The 19,580-nt window shown below is 41.9% G+C and overlaps 1 protein-coding gene across 1 annotated transcript in view; it reads left to right on the top strand.

Annotated features, from left to right (window-relative positions):
- The window catches only part of Prkch (protein kinase C eta), a 214,404-nt gene that overhangs the window by 119,996 nt on the left and 74,828 nt on the right, over positions 1-19,580 (top strand). The window contains exons 7-9 of the mRNA XM_046461187.1: positions 849-976; positions 4,360-4,503; positions 4,658-4,831. Coding sequence (XP_046317143.1) covers positions 849-976; positions 4,360-4,503; positions 4,658-4,831 — 446 coding nt within the window. The remainder of the gene's footprint in view (positions 1-848; positions 977-4,359; positions 4,504-4,657; positions 4,832-19,580) is intronic.

Genomic DNA, 19,580 nt, shown 5'->3' with positions numbered 1-19,580 from the left:
AGCACTTGCTTAGCATGTTTGAGGCACTGGGTTCCATTCTCAGCACCACATAAAAATAAATAAATAAAATAAAGGTATCGTGCCCATCTAAAACTAAAAAATTAAGAAAAAGAGTCTGAGAATTTACTTCTCCTGATTGAACCTCAGAGCCTTCAATGTTCCAAGTCAGCTTCCTGAGCACAAGGAAAAGCTCACTTTGCTGGTTTCTTCCACCTGCCATTTACCCTGGTCTTCAAACGTTTGCAAAGTTGCCTTTTTCTTCTGCCATAAAACAGTTAGAACTACAGGCTGCAAACTCTCAGAACCACAGCCCCACAGGATGTGTGGCGGAGCTCTGAGAGATGCCCAACCACAACAATACTCAGAAAACTTGACGTCATGGCTGGCTCTTCTCTCAGAAACACCATTTCCATCCTGTTTGAACAGTGGTCTCTATTGTGGGCATTTAGACTGCTGCCTTTCATTTCACTGTTGAGAGAGAGAAGGAAAAGAGTAGTCAGTGGACATCCTTTTTATTTGTGAGCTGTCTTCATATTGGATCATGAAGGGAAGTCAGAAATGACTGTTACTTGTAATTTATATGAATATGTTTCATCAAGTCACGGTAGAATTAAAATATATTTGAAATCTATTCTTCTTTAGAAGACCAGGATTTCTGCTTCTGCACAAAACAGAAATAGATAAAAATGTCAGGAATTTTTACAAGTGTGAGATTAATTTTATGAGATGACAGTGTTCGTCTTGCATAATTCCTTTGTCCTCCTCATTCAGGTTGTAAAGTTTCTCTGTTAAAGCACATGTTAACCTGGCTCTTTTCTGACCATGTGTTCTATTTTCTCTCCCTCCAGTATGTAAAATGAATGTACATATTCGATGTCAAGCAAATGTGGCCCCTAACTGTGGGGTAAATGCGGTGGAGCTTGCCAAGACCCTGGCAGGGATGGGTCTCCAGCCTGGAAATATCTCTCCAACCTCGGTGAGACTTTGCTTCTTTTCATGTATTGCAATTTAAAAGTTGTTAGATGTGGTGACCCCCACCATCAAAATTTCTATTCTCAGCAGATACATTAAACAGAGGTTTTGCATTTTTTAAAAAAGCATTTTGTTCCACAAATAAGAGCTTATGTATAGTTATGCTACTAGAAATAACAACCATGCAGAGATACCAGGAGGTGGCAGAAAGATTTTTGTTTTCTTTCTTTCTTTTTTTTGTTAGTTTCTCAAGACAATACAATGATCTTGACATCATACATTTGATTCAAATGAATTCTTATTTTTCCACGTGTACAGATTGCAGGATCACATTGGTTATACAGCCACAAAGTGGGGGGGGGGGGAGAGACAGAGAGAGAGGGAGAAAGGAAAGAAAGAAGAAAGAGAGAGGAAAGAAAGGAAGGAAAGAAAGAAAGAAAAGAATCATCTTACTGTCTGTATGGTTGAGTGAAAAGCTTAGAACTCAGAGACCTTGGTTATGCCCTTGTCTAGGGACTGGGCAGGAGAGTTGATCAGTAGCCACCAGCCTCAACTTCCTCCTCTCTGAAGGGGTTGAACTTGAAAATCTCTGTGGTTCTCCACTGCCCTGAAGTCTAATAGCTCTGCAATTTTTGTTTATGGACTGTGAATTTATCTCTTGCATTCAGCAACTGACAGGAGTTCCTTCCTCTGGGCTCTGTGGAGTGGGTGGAGTTGGTCAGTGGCCCTGGATGTGTTTTGTCATGCAGGCTCCCTGGGTGACCTCTGTTGGCTAGAGCCTTGGCTGCTTCCCAGGCACATTCTTATTGCTGCCTTCCTGGCCAACGTCTGCAGAGAAATAGCCATGGCTATATGGCTGTGAGATCTGTAAGGTGTAGCCTTATACATGGTTCTGGAAAATTCTAAATCAAACTGTTGCCTAATCTCTGGGTATGTGGGAAGGGAAGTGCAATCACTGTGAAGTTCTTAGTAACTTATAAAATGTCAACACTAACCAGCTCGTTTCCTTTTTAGTGAAAGGCTTCTGTCTAGTAGACAAGGGACTTGTATTGACAATGTGTTTCTTGATTTGACGAAAGTTACCAGAAAATTCCAAGTCCGTCTGTCTTATGGGGAGAGGCAGATAGGATGTTAAACCAGTGAGAGAGATTTCTAGTGCATAAGACAGCTGTTCCTAAAGAGAGGACAATGAGGATTTCAGCCTGAGCCAGGGCTTCTAAAGCACAGAGGGAATGACATAAGACAAATGATACAATCTCTAGACGTGGGTAGTATCCCTTCTTGTTTGAACTAAGTATCTTTAATGTTATGCTAGTTAATGTTATGCTAGGAAAATCAGGATTACTTGCTATATGACTTTACAACATTAAAAGGAGAACTTTAAAAAAAAGAGAAGAATGTGTTTTAAAACAAAAAAGACTGAGAAACACAGCCTTGGAGTTTTCTAGCTGTTGCACACCCAACAAGGCAAAGTATGTAAGTGAAGGAAGTGAAATTTAAGCTGGTACCACTTTTCTATCTTTGAAAAAACTGTAATGAGAGATTTAAAGGAGGAACTGTTAAAACCACTGGATTTTTAAGATACCCATTTTGTATCTGCAATCACTGTTTTATGGGGTTGAATAAAACCCTTGAAGTTTCAGGCAGCTGAACAGTGGGTTTATTGGCATCAATAGTTAGAAGCTGCCCCAGATAAGCTTTGTGTAGCTAAATAGGTCAAAATCTTCAGGGTGTTAGATTTTGATCTGTTATCTTATGGTAGATTGCCTTATAAATGTCCCAAAGTGGGCAATTGCAAAAGTCACCTGCCTTTGGGTAGCTCCTCTCTGTGAAGGGGCATCAAGGATCCAGGATCTGACCAACGTGACCACATTTACTGCTGGTACCAGGCGGTGAAACTGAAGCTGGTGAATATGTAAATTGGCCCATCTTTGTAGAGTGCAAAGTCTTCAAAGTTCGTACTTTGGCCTAACAGATTTCATTTCCAAAAAGTTACTTGAAAAAAATAGATAATGGTAATGACAGCGTGGCTGAAGTGTATTGACTGACAGGCACCAATCTGTGCTACGTGTTTATTTATTTCTCATGGTAACTTGTATGGCAGATGCTATAACTGAAATTTTGTCAGAAGAGGAAACTGAGGCTGGGTAAGGTAACTGGCTCAAGGTCACAGGTTAGGTTGCAGAGCAGTTACTTGAACCTAGGCAGCTTCCTTCAGAGCCTGAACTCATTAACCACCCTATTTTGAAGATTTGCATATAAGTATATTCACTATGGTATGAGTGCGTGTATTATGTACACTGTGGTTTAAAAAATGGAAGATGGCCTGTATTTTCAATAATAAGGAAATTACTAAATAAATAATGATATGTCCATAAAATGAATTATTGAACAGCCATTAATGCTCATGTCCTAAGGATGGGGATATAACTCAGTGGTAGAGCACTTTGCTAGTGGTTATGAGATCCTGGGTTCCATCCTTAGCACCACAATAAATAAATAAATAAATAACTTTCATATTCTGAAAGGATCCTTAAAGATATGTAAAACACACATCACCAATTTTTAAAGAAAAAAATGTGTTATAAAACATAATTATGTTTTAAAAAGTTTACTAAAGTACGAAAATATGCGTGTCTCTTTGTTTTTAAACTGTATATGTTTTGAGAAGTGGCTGATGAAATTTTAGGTATTTAAAATTTTATCCTTTGGACCTTTTGTAATTGTTCCAATTTTCACATTGAATTTTAACTTCTCTTATATAATTTAAAATTCTGTATTAAAAACTTTGCATCACGGCTGGGGCTGGGGCTCAGTGGTAGAGCGCTTGCCTAGCATGTATGAGGCACTGGGTTAGATTCTCAGCACCGTATATAAACAAATAAAATAAATGTAATAAAGGTCCATCAACAACTAAAAAGTAGTAAAAAAACAAAACAAAACAAAAAAACTTTGCATCATTCATTTTGTGTGCTGATGTGGGGCAGGAACTTGATCCTCTGCACAAACACGAAAACCGCTCTTTGCACGAAGTGGACACTAGGTGGCGCTCCTAGACTCCAACAGCCCTATGAAAAGCCACAGCAAAGAACACAGAGGGACCAGCCTAAGGCATCCATCCATGTTTCCATACACTCCATTTGAGCTCAAACTGCAAATTCCTGGCTTAGATATATTTTATGATGATTTTTTTCCACATAGAAGTAGGCACAATCCAGAAGTTGCTGCTAAGGTAGTGTTGATCATCAGCTGAGCTGAGCTGATCTTTCCACGTGTGCTGGATAGAAGGTTGGGAATGCCTCCATCTAGGAGGGTCTTCTCCATCCAAGCATACTTCATGCTCACACTGTAATTTCTGACTTAACATATTCTTTCTCTTCTTTGTAGAAACTTGTTTCTAGATCGACCCTAAGAAGACAGGGAAAGGATGGCACCAAAGAAGGAAATGGGGTTGGGGTTAATTCTTCCAACCGATTTGGTATCGACAACTTTGAATTCATCCGAGTGTTGGGGAAGGGGAGTTTTGGGAAGGTGAGTCTTGATGAGTCTTGAACTGTCTGGGTTAATGTAAACATGTTATATGTATGTTCTTTATGTGTGTCTGTGTGTACACCCATCCACTTGTGTGCCTCTACACTAAGAACCCACAGAGGCCTCCCTCACACTCCCTCCTGTTTTGCCCTAGGTGATGCTTGCAAGGATAAAAGAAACAGGAGACCTCTATGCCGTGAAGGTGCTGAAGAAGGACGTGATCCTCCAGGATGACGATGTGGAATGCACCATGACTGAGAAGAGGATCCTGTCTTTGGCCCGCAATCACCCCTTCCTCACCCAGTTGTTCTGCTGCTTCCAGACCCCTGTAAGTATGACTCGGGTTCACTGACTCTGCAGCCTCCATCATTGGAGTTGAGATAATAAGATTTTGAGGATTTTATAAAGTTGAGGATCAGAAATTTTTTTGGAATGGTTCTGAACGTAGGACCATCCAAAGACGTTGGGGACTTCTGGCACCCTCTGGGAAAAGAGAGAAACTAATGAGTTCACCTCTCCTTCCTTCATGTTGTCCTGGGAAAGGTTCACCTCAAAGGCTGTGTGTCCTAAGAATGAAGAACTCTTCCTATGTGTTTTCTCTAGCAGAGTGAAGTTTACAAAGACTAAGAATAGAGTAAATGTTCTAGGCTGATTTTCTTGATGAATTTGGCCTTGATTTTACTCCAGACATAGGCACAAGAGGTCAGAAGAGGGGTCTGAAAATATTCTCTTCTGAGAGAGTAGTCCCAAGAGGGCACCCTGATTTGGAATATCCTGAGGCATTTTTCCCAGCTTCAAACAAAATCTTTTGATTGATGCCACGGACTGATTTGGGACTCGAGTCTGTCCTATCAGGGTTAAGGCAATTAGGAATGCTTTTGGCTGTGGTTAATGGAATACCCAACCAAAAGTGGTTGAAACAGAAACAGTATGGGTTCATTTCATTAATACAGAGTTTGTTCTTTATTTCATGTGATGAGAAGTCTGATGGTAACAATGCTAAGATTGCATTCATTGCCCAGTGACATTGAGCCTGTCTTCCCCTCAGGGGTCTCAGGGTATTTGCAGCATCCCTCAATATCATACCCTCACATGACCAAAGCAGGAAGTACAGCGGCAGAGACCAAAGGGCTGCATGGACCACCCTTCTTTAATCAGGATTAAAAGACTTTTCCTAGATGTAGGCCAATTAATCTTAGTAACAAGGGAGGCTGGAAGAACAAATATCTGGCCAAGATAAACATCAACCTCTGTTCATCCCGAGGCAGGGAACTCTGCTGCTTGTTTAGAATTGGGCTCAAATTTTGAGTTTCTGGTATTGGTAAGAATGGAAATGGACCCTGAGAGGAGACCAAGATTCTGATGGATGAGTCGGAATTTCTTATTGTCAAAAGGCATTCTGGGAGAGCGGCTTCTGGGTCTGCTCCATCAGGGAAGTAGAAGGTGCCCTAGGAGTGGGATAGGGGCATCTCACCTGGTCAGAGATGCTGATGCACAGTTCTATAAAAATTAACAGTGAAGCTGGAACCAGAAGGGTAAATTGAATTACTTAGGCAAAGGGAATAAAGGTGAATATGCCATGTCTGGTAAACAGTGCACACAAATCTGGAGGTGAGGGAGAACATCAGGTGTGAATACAGCTCAGTACGTGTGGGGTTCTGAGGCTGAGGATGGGCCTGGTGGAACTGAGGATGCATTAAGGAGTTTGGATTTTAATCTTAGGAGCAATGGAAAGTCGTGGAATAAATTGAAGCAGAGTGATGATTTTTCAGATTACATTTACTTAACTGTAAGAAACTAATTTCTTACAATATACAAGCACCCTCCAAATATCTGTATCATTTCTCCAAAAGAAATAGTATTTATTAGTTTCATGTGTAGCTGTTCAGAGAATGTTTTGTCCATAAAACCATGCATACCACCTATATGCATGCATGTTTATTTTTTTAAAAAAATCAAAAGCAGTCATATACTTCATCATGATTCTGTTCTTTATTTTTAATATAATAGTATGTCTTGGAGCTTGTTCTATATTTGTGCACACCCAGCTGCTTAATTTTTAATGGCTGTATGATATTCCATTCCATTTTAAGGGCTTGCCACATTTTATTTAATGTGTTCTTTTGTGTGTGTTTTTTTGTTCTTTTTAGATATACATGACAGTAGAGTATGTGTTGGCATAATCTACATATATGGAGTATAACTTATTTTAATTAGGATTCCATTCTTGTGGGTTGTACATGATGTGGAGTTTCACTGGTGGTGTACTCATATATGAACAAAGGAGTTATGTCTGATTTATTCTACTGTCTTTTCTATTCCCATCTTCCCTCTCTTCCTTTCATTCCCCTTTGTCTAATCCACTGAAATTCTGTTCTTCCCTCCCCCACTTGTTGTGTGTTATTTAACCTTCTCTTTATTACCACCTGCTGTGCTGTGTTTTTTGAGTTCACACTCCCAAAGCGTGAGTGAGGAAGCCTCCTACTCCCACTTTCCCATCACAGCATGCTATATATTGCTTTGGTGACCTGGGAGCTTTTTAAAAATGGTATCTTTGAAGGTCTAGCTTGCATTTCTCTGACTGAGGGTGAGACTGAGCAGTCTACTGTTTAAGGATCACTTGCATGTATTGGGAAGGGATATGTGCAGACTGGAGAACAGGTGGAATGGGGAAGACTGGAACTTGGAGATAGGAGGATGCATTAAAGGACATGCAGAGTGTGCACTCCGATGCTGCCCAAGTGTTGGAAAGGATGGGGGAGACAGCTAATGGCTTCTCCAGCCTCCCTCTGCACCTCACGCTTCATGGTCTAGGCTCCATGAGACGACCGCCTCTTTGTCAGTGGCCCTCAGTGGCTCCTGAAGTCCTGGGACTGACCTGCCCCCTTGCCCCTAATTCTTTTCCCATCTCCAGGGTCCTCAGTTCCTTTAGAGCTGCAGTGTTCCACTGCCTTCCACTGCTCCCTGGAATATCCTCCAAACAATATTCTGTGTTCCGCCTTTGCCAATGCAAGCCCTTCGCCCATCCTCACCCTCCTCATCTAGCTGTTTTCTTGGAGAAGAGTGGGGTGACATTTTGGGGTCTGAGAGAGACAACTGAAAGATCAGACAAGTTGTCTGCGGGGATTTCAGGCTCCATCCTCCTGAATACCACGGTGAATACCATGAATCAAGCAGCAGATCTGGGTTATCACTCAGATTGCCTTTCCTAGGGTCCGACAAACAGATTGGGTGGTTTCCTATGATTTTAGGTTAATAGTTGTAACTGGCTGATAACCTTGAGTCAGGCAGTTGACTGGTATTTAGGGACCCTAATCTAAATTCCAGTTGATGGGCTGGGGACATAGCTTGGTGATAGAGCCCTTGCCCAGCACACACAAGGCCCTAAGTTTGATCCCCAACACTGAAAACAAACAAAAACTCAAGTTAGAACTGATTCAGGCAAATAAAGAAGTATGTCTGACCCAACTTCAAGGGTATTTTACTTATAAAAGAAAATCCTCGTGATTCTGTATAAGCAGTCACATGTCTCACCAATAATTACATCATGTTACAGTAGGGAACAAGAAACTAACCTGGGACAGATTAGGAACCCAAAGACTATAGAATGCATAGTTTTCCAAGAAAAGGTATAAATTATACGATATACGATTATAAATTTTAGCGGCCCCATGGGATTCCCAGAGTTTTAGCAGCCAAAGCCTCTACTGGCATGTAGTGTATTTTTTTCTAGTGAAAGTCTGATGTTTGGCCACAAGGTGGCAGTCGTTACTGCAAAGTGATTTTTATTTCTCCACCAGTGAAATATGAAACACATGTAACTGCCATTGGGGTTTAAAAATATATGCATTGCGATACATGTGTCTAACCCAAAAAATAAAGGGAATTCTCCCCTGCATTAAATTTAGATGATAAATGAAATGTTAGGAGCCATCTTGAAAGAATCAATTGAGTTTTTCTCATGCTAAGGTAGATTGCTGTTCTCATTTTTCTTCTCCCAGGTTCATAAGTTATGAGCCTGCACAGTGTCAGTGTACATGGCATTTCTTTACTATGTGTCCATCTGCAAGAAATCCCCAGGAACTATCCCCATTCACTGTTATAAAGCAAACTATAAAGGACAGAAAATGTTGGTTCCTTTGAGAAATGACAGCAGACAGATGATGACTTTTTAACTACCCAGTTCTTCAGGCCCTGGCTTCTTGAAGGGGAGACTCCTCAGTGTTTGATGTTGACCCAGAGGAGACTCCCCTGCAGAGCTGAGAAAGAGTCTAGGTGAGGCCCTGGAGTCACTCCCCAGCTGTCTGATAGTCTTTCCCTGGGAAGGCCCTTGTAGGAAAAGGACTCCCTGGTGTCCAGCCCTGTGGAATCTGCATTGCTGAGGGTCCCTGGACTGTAGGTGTGGAGACAAGGTGGGCCAGACTGACTCTGACCCTTTGGTCATCTGAAGTCTTACACCACATTTTGGGGTTGACCCAGCAGTTGTTTATGTGCCTCCTTCAAACTTCTGAGATTGAAACAGCATTGCTCTCGGGATCAGAAGACCTGAGTTTCATCCTAGCTTTGTTCCCCTCCTTCTAAATAGCTTGAGTCTGTCCTGAAATTCACTGGAGTCCTAAGGTTCCCATGATGAAAATGGAAGCAGAATCGCCCTGAGGTCAAGTGAGGAAATGAACCAGAAATGCTTCCTACACAGTGTGAAGCGCTGCTCCAGAGTAGAGCAAGTCAACTCATTGTAACCTCGACCACCCCCTTCACTGTGCCAAAGACAGGTGCCCCGGGGCTTCCCAGTGGCCAGCAAAGTTCCCCACAGGGAGGCAATCATGAGCATCCCGATGTAGGAATTTTGGAGCTTCTTTTGTTCTTAGCCAAAAAAAAAAGATAAGCAAATTTCAAACACTGGAGAATATATTGAGTTTTCTACATAGATTTATAAATCCATACATTTACCACCTGATTTTTTTTCATTAGAGTACATTGTTTGCATGTATATAGTTAAATTGGCACCTTCATACATTTCTGATAGCATTATAAACTTTAATATTTTGTGAAGAATTTGATAATCTCTATCAAGACTCATAAACTGTACTCTTGGATCTGTTGATTTTATTTCTGACAGTCTAGCCTGTGGCAATGGTGTAAAGAACAAATGTTATACATAAAGATGCTTAATTTTCAGTTGTTACTTTGACACTTTCCCAGATTCCACATAAAAGAGAAATCATGTAGTATTTCTCTTTTTGTGCCAGGCCTATATCACTTAATGTCCTTCAGGTTCATCTGTGATGTTACAAATGACAGAATTTCTTTCTTTCTAAAGGCTGAATAAGACTCTATCATGTTGAAATTCCAAATGTTCTTTGTCCATTCATCCGTATCCTCATCCATTCATCCATATTGTGAATAACACTTCAGTGAGCAAGAAAGTATAGCTAGCTCTTTAACATGCTGATTTCATTTTCTTCTAATGTATGCCTGGTAATATGGATCATATGGTAAGTTCCATGGTACCATTTTCCATAAAGGCTGGGCTAATTTAAATTCTCATTGACAGTGTGCAAGGATTCCCTCTCCTCCATATCATTGCCGGCTGTGTCATCTTTCATGTTTCTGAGGAGGTGATATCTCATTGTGACTTTAACTTGTATTTCTCTGGTGATTAGTGATGCTGAGCATTTTTTATGCACCTATTGGCTATTTTTATGTCTGTTCAGATTCTTTGCTTATTTTCAATTGAGTTGTTTATTTTGTTCCTATTAAGTTGTTTGCATTCCTTGTATATTTTGGATATTAGCTCCTTATCAGATACATGATTTGCAAATATTTCTCCCTGTGACCTCTTCACATTGTCAATAGTTTCCTTTGTTGCACCAAAGATTTTTAGTTTGACTGAATCCTGTTGTCTGTTTTTGCTTTCATTGCCTGTGCTTTTGGGGCCAAAACTTTTTTGGGCCAAAACTTTCTTAATAGAAAATTATTGATAAGATCAATGTCATGGTGCTTTCCTCCTGTATTTTCTTGTAGTAGTTTTACAGTTTGGGATCTTATATTTTAAGTCTTTAATCCATACTAAGTTGATTTTTGTATCTGGTGTGAGATAAGGACCTAGTTTCATTCTTCTACATGTAGGTATCCAATTTTCCCAACATTTACCAAGGAGACTGCCCTCCCCCCACGTGTAAAAACAATTGACCATAAATGTGTGGTTCTATCTCTGGGCTCTGTATTCTGTTTATTGATCTATGTGTCTATTTTTTGTCAGCGTCATGCTATTTTGACTGCTGAATCTGGATAGTAGATTTTGAAGTTGGGTAGGGTGACGTCTCTGGCTCTGTTCAAGATTGTGTTGGCTTCAGTGCATTATTTATAATGGGAAAATGTTAGAAATAACTTTAGCATCCAGCAATGTGGCATACTTAAATAATAGACTAGGCTGGGGATCTAGCTCAATGGTAGATCATGTGCAAGGTCTTGGGCTCAATCCCAGTACCAAACACACAAAAAAATACATGTATTTACACGTTCACCCAAGTACACTACTTGTCAAGGATTTTTAACCAATAAAAGGAGACAACATAATAAAAAAGATTTTATTGTATATTATTATGTTAGTGTATGTTATATATTAAGCAGTTAATTATTATGTCCAGACATTGTCGAGAGCACCTATCATGTATTATTCTTTGCGTCTAATTCTCACAATAGCCTAATAAGATATGTATCATCATTCTCTTCATTTTTGTCAAATAGTGAAGCAAAACACTGAAGAGTTAAGTTACTTGTCCAACATCCAACACTAGGAGGTTAGAGTCCAAGAAACAATATAGAATCTATGAATTTGAGAAATTCATATCAAGTTCTGTCCAAGAAGGCATATTGGTAAACCTGCCCTTCCCTGAAACAAACAAACAAGGACTGGCAAAAAATTATGCCAGTGACTATCAGAGACTGTATTGAAGTAGTGGACTTACGGATTTTTTTTCTTTTTTCTATTTATCAAATTTGGTAGTGTGATTGCTTTTCTTAAAGATGGGGATGGGAAGGAAAAAAAAACACCTTCAGTCAGAGAGGAGGGCTCTTGGTCTTTAAGGTCCTGGGCCTAGGAAATGCTGCCTCCCTCCTCCTGCTTCCAGATAAACTCTCTTCACACTCCTTTTATCCTCATCAGTGACTGTTGTGTCAGCCGCTGAGCCTCCTGGCATTTATGGCCTGGAATCTGGGTCTCGGCTGCCCTCCTCCCATGGGCTCTCCACTTGGGTTCTCCTGCTGGAGTCTCAGCTGATGCCAAGGGAGGAAGGGGGAGCAGGGAGGGGAGAGAGGAAGGAACAAAGACAGGGCAGTAGCAGGAAGGGGGAGTGGCAAAGTAAATATTGGTCAGATGCTTTAGTCTTTGTTCAGGGACCCAGTTTATGGGAGCAAAGGTTCCATTTGGAAAACATGAGACACTATGCCCAGCGCCTGAGAACTGCTGCTCAGTAGCAGGCCCCGATGATGATTCCAGGGACGCCCCATTCCTTGGGAAGTTACTGGAGCACGAATCCACTGCCTTGAGGGTGGGCTGCAGACTGCTGTGACCCCCTTTGCAAGGTCGAGGCCCAGAGCCCTCCCTTCTGCTGGCTTCTGCCTGGGCTGCTGACAGGCGTGCTCAGGGTGTGAGCCTGCAAGGGTGGCGTTCCTGGCAGGAACAGAGCTTTCCACACCTCAAATGTGGGTCAACAAAGCCGAAATCTATTTTTGAAGGTTGGGGTGTCCAGGAATCTTGAGAATTAAATACCATCAATGTACACCCTGGCCCCAAGTGATTTCAGTAGACTTCAAAACTGTTGGGGAAATGACCTGAGCACATGAACTCAAGGGTAACATTCTTTCCTCTGTATTGTTTTCTCCATTGTTTTTATGTTAAATATTAGCGAAGGAGTATGTGAATGAGAGAAGAGGTGCAGCGCTTAGTCACGTGGCCCTGGAAGTCATGGGTCAGCCTTTCCCCAGGAAAGTAATACTGCTGCAACCTTCAGGGCAAGAGCTCTGGCTTGAAATTCTGGCTTAGCCAAGAGCCCACTTGTCCTCTAGAAGCACCCCCTGCCCCCACCTCAGATAAGCTCCTCTTCCCAAACCTGTGTCCTTTTCCTCATGGTTGGCAGAAATACTCCTAGAAAGGCTCCCCAGTCTGGCTGCAGACAGGCGTGTGGGAACAGCAGCTCGCCTGCAGCCCTGTTCTGCCCCAGCTGCCATGTCCTCTCATGTGATTGCTGAGCATCTGCAGGACGGCTGGGCCTGTTGGTGTCCCAGTTGCTGCCCTACTGATGGATTGGGGGAGGAGGAGGCACACTTGGCCCTGCATTGTGAGTTACTGTGATGTCCTGGGCAAGGGGAAGAGGCCCCATGACTGCAGGGTAGTAGAGAAGTCCAGCCCAAAACTGGAAAACATTTCCCTCTACAGAGGCAAGGGTTCTCAAGAGGCCTCTGTCACCCTCCTCATAGTTGCTTGATTATTATTATTAATTTTTTTGACCCTGAATGGTGTGGGGTTTGCAAAAGTCAAGGTTGAAAAATGAAAGAACAGTTCACTGAGACCCTAGCATACATTCTAGGTACTTCTACTGATTACCAATATTTCTAAAACTGCAGACCGGTGTTCCATGAGTATCTATTGAACAAAATGTCTTATTCAATACCTAAAGTGAACTAGGAAGATCATTTTAAAGGTCTGGAAACTGGGGTCCAGAGGAGTTAAACAGTTTACCCCACATCACAAAGCAAGCAAGAGCTATTATGTGGATTCTTGATCAGGCTGTCCAGCTTAATCATTTATATGTCATTTCCTTTATACCACAGCAGGAAATCTCTTCTCTCTGCAATATGTGTAGCTGAGCAGGATAGTATCATTAGGGAGGAATAAAAGCAGTTTTTTCACAATATGTAGTTTGGGGACTTTGATGAAATACCTAAGGATATTTCCTCTTATCTGTTTGTAACTAGGTTTCCTCCTTTCCCTAAGCAATGACTGCTACAAACACAATTTGGTCTGCTTATGGTTCATTTGTTATAGTTTGCCTTTGGCTCAGATCAAAATAGAAAATGAGCCAGAACATGGTGTTTCCCATCTCTGCATGTTCCCAACTTTTTAATAGTGTTTCATCTTTCTTTGAGATTATTAATTATGGGTCTATATCCATAGTCAGGCTGGATCTGGCTCTTGGGGGGTGGTGAGGAAATGTGTGACCAGCCTTCTTCTCAGCCTGAGATCCCTGGGGACAAGATGTACAGAGACTATCTCCAGGCTCCAGATCTGGGGGGGGGTTTTTTGGGACCTTGTCTTCTGCCTTCTCAGGCTTCTAGACTTTCTGTTGCTAAATGGGGCCACAAAAATGAATGGTACAAAAGAGAAGCTGAACTCTACACTGTTCCATTGTCTCTGTCTCTTTGGATAAGACTGCCTGCCAAGATATTTGGTCTGTTAAAAGAGTTTGAGACAGTGGCCTTGAGGTTGCTCAATTGTAACTGGCCTCCTTGCTGATTGATACCAACGACAACTCACAGGTGGAACAGACCTGCCACTTCGGCATTTGCTAAGATGGTTTGTGGACGTGTGTGTAATTTCCTTTGACGTAACTGAGACTCTGCCAGGGTCAGATGTGGCCCCGATGTGTGATGTGTTCATGATGACTGAAAGCTTTTGGTGGTGGCGATGGCTTGGTCATGGTTTTTCCTGACCACAATTGGGAACTCTTAGAATCTGCAAGATACAGAAAGTTAGAGATACCTTGCCCTCAGCAGTGTCCTTCATAGAAATATAAGTGACTTCTCCAGAGTGAGAAGAAGATGAACTCTGTACCACGCAGCTTAGTGAAAAGTCGGTCTGAGTGAGAGTTAGGCAAAAGAAGCAGCTGTTTTATTCCTTAGTCTTGTAGGAAAGAAAAGACCAACATGTGTAAAGTAGCAGTGTGCAGTAGATTGCATGTTCTAAGTGTAGTCCTTATACCACCAGAGGAAAGATAGTTGAAAATAACCCTGAATTCTGGAGAAGTGCCTACCTATGTGCCAGCCTTCCTGCCCAAGTGCTTGAAGACTGAAAAACCAACTAAGACTTTAACCTTAAGCAGCACCTTGGGTACAACCCACAGGTTTTTCCACAGGAAACAGGGTAGACTACTTCCTCGACCAACTGGGATGTCTGCACTGGACCTGAAGCTAATACCTGTGGGTGGCTAGCATGGGTTCACCCCACTCTGAAAGAAGAATCATTCAATGTAAAGCCTACCACCTTGGTTCAAAACTAGAGGCTGCAATATATTTTAGTTTTGAAATTTTGAGTTTTCTGTAATTACTTACTCACTGGTAAGAACCTGTCACATCTGTCTCTGGTAGGCCCCAGAACAATCCAGGACCTCTCGTGAGTTGGAACAACCCTGTTGGCATCAAGTTAGGATATCTGGAGGTTTAGAGAATTGCCCATTATAGTTAGCTTACAACAGAAGGCCAGGAAATGCTTATTTATTCAGCTCATGTGGACGGAGTACTTGTGAGGTACAGGCAGGGCTTCACACTCTGAGGTCCAGCACTGCACACAGCAGAGGGGAGTCCCTGTCCTCATGTAACTGACCTTCTGGGAGTTTATAGGCCTGAAGCTCAGGAACAGGCTGTCGTACAGAGGAGACTCAGCTGGTAACCTCCATGGGTAGCTGGTCCCCGTGGCATTTCTAAGTGTTGAAGACTGACTCAGAACAAGACATCTGGTTGGAAGGAGGCCCATGGGGCTTATCTTGATGCTGCATTTGCATATTAAGTGCACCCTTATTTTTAGGTAGGATGAGGTGAATTTGAGACATTGTGTTGGGACCAGAGGGGTATGGGAGTGCTTGGCAGTATCTCTGGGTGGTGTTGGGTTCTATATTGCCCAGATGTTGGGGGAGGGGGCTCACAGAGGCATAATGGGAAGAGCAGTCACTTGATCACTCTTGCTATTTGCATGATTTTCCCCTTCCCTCTGGGTAGGCTGGTCTGTTTTACCAGCAGCCTCTGCACCAGGCTGCAAAGACACCGTCCACCTCCCCTGCCTACCCCGCTATTGACTGTGTACTATAAAGACCAACTCTGCTCCTCCTTGCCAAGGTTCCTTTCCCTGCCTTCTGTTGTAACCTAGTCCCTTGGCTCAGTCTTCCCAGCAGACCCTCCATTTCCTCCCTTTGTGGTCACCCAGGGAGTTTCTGTTTCCCTTCTGTGGGAAGCTCCCAACTTTCAGTGTGTTGGTCTAGCAAAAGAGCCCGCTGTATTTCGAACTCACTCCTGCTTGCTTCTGGTCTGTCATAGTTTACTGCTTAGGTGGAACTCTTCCTAGAGTCTCTTAATCCTCATGGTATATGACATTTTAAACATAAAATGATCTATAATTCCCAATAGAAGCAAAAGAAGAGAGTTCTTTCAGCCAAACTGTCCCTTTATCTCATGCATGTTTTTCCATTTCTTTTTCCATATCTTGGAACACCCAAATTGGCTCTGGCTACTTTCCTGTTCAACTTTCCCCTGGCCTCCTCCGCCCCCAGGGAGCACAGAGCCACAGTCTCCTTGGTGCTTTCTGAGGTGACAGGAATTGGGAACCAGCCCAAGCCCACCATGAACCTTGACCTTCTTCACTAACGTGTCTTCCCATGGCAAAAGTCAGCTCAAACTGAGTTAGACAAGAGCAGGAAAACTAAGGAACAAAAAAGGCACAGTGGACCTAGAAGTGGCTTTAAGTTTCTCTTCCAGAAGCCTGTAGACTCTAGGGCCTGCTGGTTTACTTTGTCCCTCCTTACTTGGGCTTTAGATCTATAGAAAGTTCCATGCCACATTGCACAGAACTTTACCCCCACCACATTGACCCTCACCAGTAGGTCAGATAGTTTAAGTAAACTAGAGGTGTGGGAATTTTCATCCTTTGTGGTTAAAAAAAAGAAAAAAATTAAAGACTCACTGGTTTGTATAATGCAATGCCATTTGTCAGTTACTAACATGTGGGCTGGATAATTCTTTCTTGTAGGGATTATCCTGTTCATTTCAGGATTTTACTTATTTGTTTGTTTGTTTATTTGTTTATGCAGTGGTAGGGATGGAACCCAGAGCCTCACACTTGCAAACACTATAACCACGGAGCTGTACTCCAGCCCCACTGTAGACTGTTTAGGAGCTCCCTTGGCCTCATCTCTGGAGATGCCAGCTGTGCCTCCCCAGTTGTGACAACCAGTGTCATCAGACGTTGCCAAAGGTTCCATGGGGTAAGGGGAAGAATCTCCCCTGACTAAAAACTGTAGCCTTATATCACTGTCAATTGATCTGTCCTCAATGTAAGAGATCAAGTAGGCTAGCATATGTATGTATTTTATTTACAGATATCAAAATGAAATTTTGTATCAAATCTTTGTAAAAATATAAACATTATCACTGTTTTTTCTGAGTTTGTAGAAAGGCAGAGTTCCTGTTAGGGGCTCCTGAGAGCTGTCAGTGGCTGCAGGGATGGGGCCTCTGAGCTGGAGGAGAGGGTAGTGGAATTGTGCAGGGTCTGTTCAGTGTGAGCCAGGGCTAGCCTGCTAAACTTCTCTGCAGAGCAGCCTGCTGTGCGATAAGACAGAGCTGTCAGAGCCTGGGGCATCAGGGAGCCAAAGATTAGCTCACTGAGCATGTGTTTAAAATGGGTTATGTTAAAAAGCCAGCCATGGAAATATGCCACTTCTCTTGTTTTGGCGTTTAATCATTACACTTTCACTTTACCAACAAGGCATTGCATCAGTGGCATTTTATGAAAACCATCCTTTCACCCTGAAACACCTAGTTTTTCTTCCTGTGTGTGCTGCACATGGCTGGATTTTCAAAACAGAAATAATCAGAGCTTAAAGAAACATTTACCAACCAGTATGGAAGTTATGCTCATAACATGAGTGTACTTTATGAGAGAGCAAACCGGCTGTTTTCTTTCTTTTGTTTTCTATGTATGGAAATGCCATTTCAACTTAAAATAGAAATGCCTTAAGTGCTATCTTCAAAACTCAGTGGCCTCTAAATATTAAAGATAGACCTTCATAATCACAGGCATTGGCTGTTTCTGTTTTGAATGGTAATATTGAAGTAATCTTGCATTATTAAATTCAGTAAATGATGTCCCCCTATAATGAAGAACAAAACGTGGATTTCCTCTTTAGTTGCCTACCATTAAAGGTCACATTATGACACCATATGATAGAGAGAAAAAAGCCATAATTTATTCTTGGGGAGGTTGGATGGATTTCCCAGAAGAGGTGCTATCCAAGCTACATTTTGAGGATGTATAGGGATATACACAGTCACAAAGTAGAAGACAACTTCCCACATAGGTAACAGCAGTGCAGAGTCAAAGAGGCTTAAAATTGCATGATATGCCTGGGAAACAGCAGAATTTTAAGAGATGAAATACAGGTATGATGAAGAAACGAGGTCATAATGTCCTTTTCTAAGGATTCAATCATGGAGATGAAAGATCTCAAGTCAGGGAGCCGCAGAATATTGCACTTTAGAAGGCTATTTCTGGTTGCCCTCTGCAGAGGGACAAGGTAGCAGATCTGAAAAGAAGGCTGAACCAGGGGCCTGTCAATCCCAAGGCAGTGATCATGGGAATGGAGTCAAGGAAACACAAAGGAGGTGGACTTGACAGGACTTTTTAGGAGGAATGTCCAGGAGTCCGGCCAGTCGGGAGTCTATAATGAGTTCAGGGAAATCTAGGGGAAAGATTCTTATTTGTCAGAAACACAGTTCAGATGGGGGGCAGCAGCAGTTAGGTTTTTGAATCATCAGTGTCTTCTTGGTATAGCAGCAACTGTAATGGGAAACGTTTTAGTATTTTTCGAGGAAGAAGAGAGCTGAAGAAGCAGTTCTGAGAAAGAGTCCAGAAGTGTGAGATATCAGAAAGGAATCAGAAGTATGTGGTTTCTTAGGAGGAAAAAGCGAGAACCAAGAAGAAGCCAGTTCACCAAAGGGCTCAGAGCACTGGATCTGGCATGAGATCATTGGTGTTGCCATCTTAGTATCTGCTCTCATCTTGGGTCTGCAGTGCCCATCTGAACTCCAGTTAACTCATTGCAGTGTCCTTACAAAGTCTCTGTACCTCTACTGCAAGGCCTGTGTCTTTCTTTCTCAATGGACAGTGCAAGATTATTCTTTAGCCCACCTTGCAAAAATGGTTTGGGAAGGGATTGTGGGTGAATCATTTGTTTGAACAGATCTCTTTTCCCAAACATAGGGCCAGAGAAGAGTTTGTGTGGCTTCAATGAATGAATCAAACTCCAAATAGCCTGTGGAATGTGTATTCCAGATGGAAATGTCAATAAGTATATCACCACCAGAGAGCAGAGAAGGAAGGAGTAGATTGTCAGTGGATTCCCAAGCACCATTGCTAGACAGATATGGAATATTGTGGCCAGATTGTTTTCTAAGTGGGTAAAATGTCTAATCAGACTACTAACCAGAATCTCCTACCACAGATAAAAGTATGGATCCATAGATCAGAGGGAGAGATGAAATCTTGGCTTTTAAAAAAGTTTGTAAAGTTTAGACACCTCTGCCATGAAAAGTGATCCCAGTAAATGAAATCATATTTTTACTCTATTCTGTACCCACATACCAACAAAGTCTGTAAATATCTTCAATGAACCTGCTCTGATTTTATGTTAAACCAAAGTTTTTATGGAGAGAATTGCACTATGTGAAATAATGACTTAAAGAATTCTATTTTGCATGCTTTTGCGAAGTGACTAAAATCTTTTTTTAAAAAGTGAATAATTACCTAAGAGATCTTGGTGAATCTAAGTTTTAGTGTAGTTCAAATGGGGACATTTTCAATTAGAAAGCACTGGTTACATGTGCTTCTCAACAATTAGGGGGTGCTCCAAAGGCTAGTGATGTCTAAATGATTAATTAGCCAATCAAAATTAAAATACCATGTCTAGTAAGTAATCATCTGCCCTCAGAAATGGCTGCTTTACCAGGGCAATAAAAGTGATCTTTATGGTGGTGTAGAAACTGTGCTATTAATACCATGTCCTCTAATTTCCATTAACTTAATTAGCAGT

Source organism: Marmota monax, unplaced genomic scaffold (assembly GCF_021218885.2).
Source record: "Marmota monax isolate L192 unplaced genomic scaffold, Marmota_monax_Labrador192_F-V1.1 WCK01_AAM20220418_F8-fsc00001, whole genome shotgun sequence".
NCBI lineage: Eukaryota > Metazoa > Chordata > Mammalia > Rodentia > Sciuridae > Marmota > Marmota monax.
The sequence above is the reverse complement of the archived record's forward strand: the minus strand, read 5'-3'. Positions and strand labels throughout refer to the sequence as shown.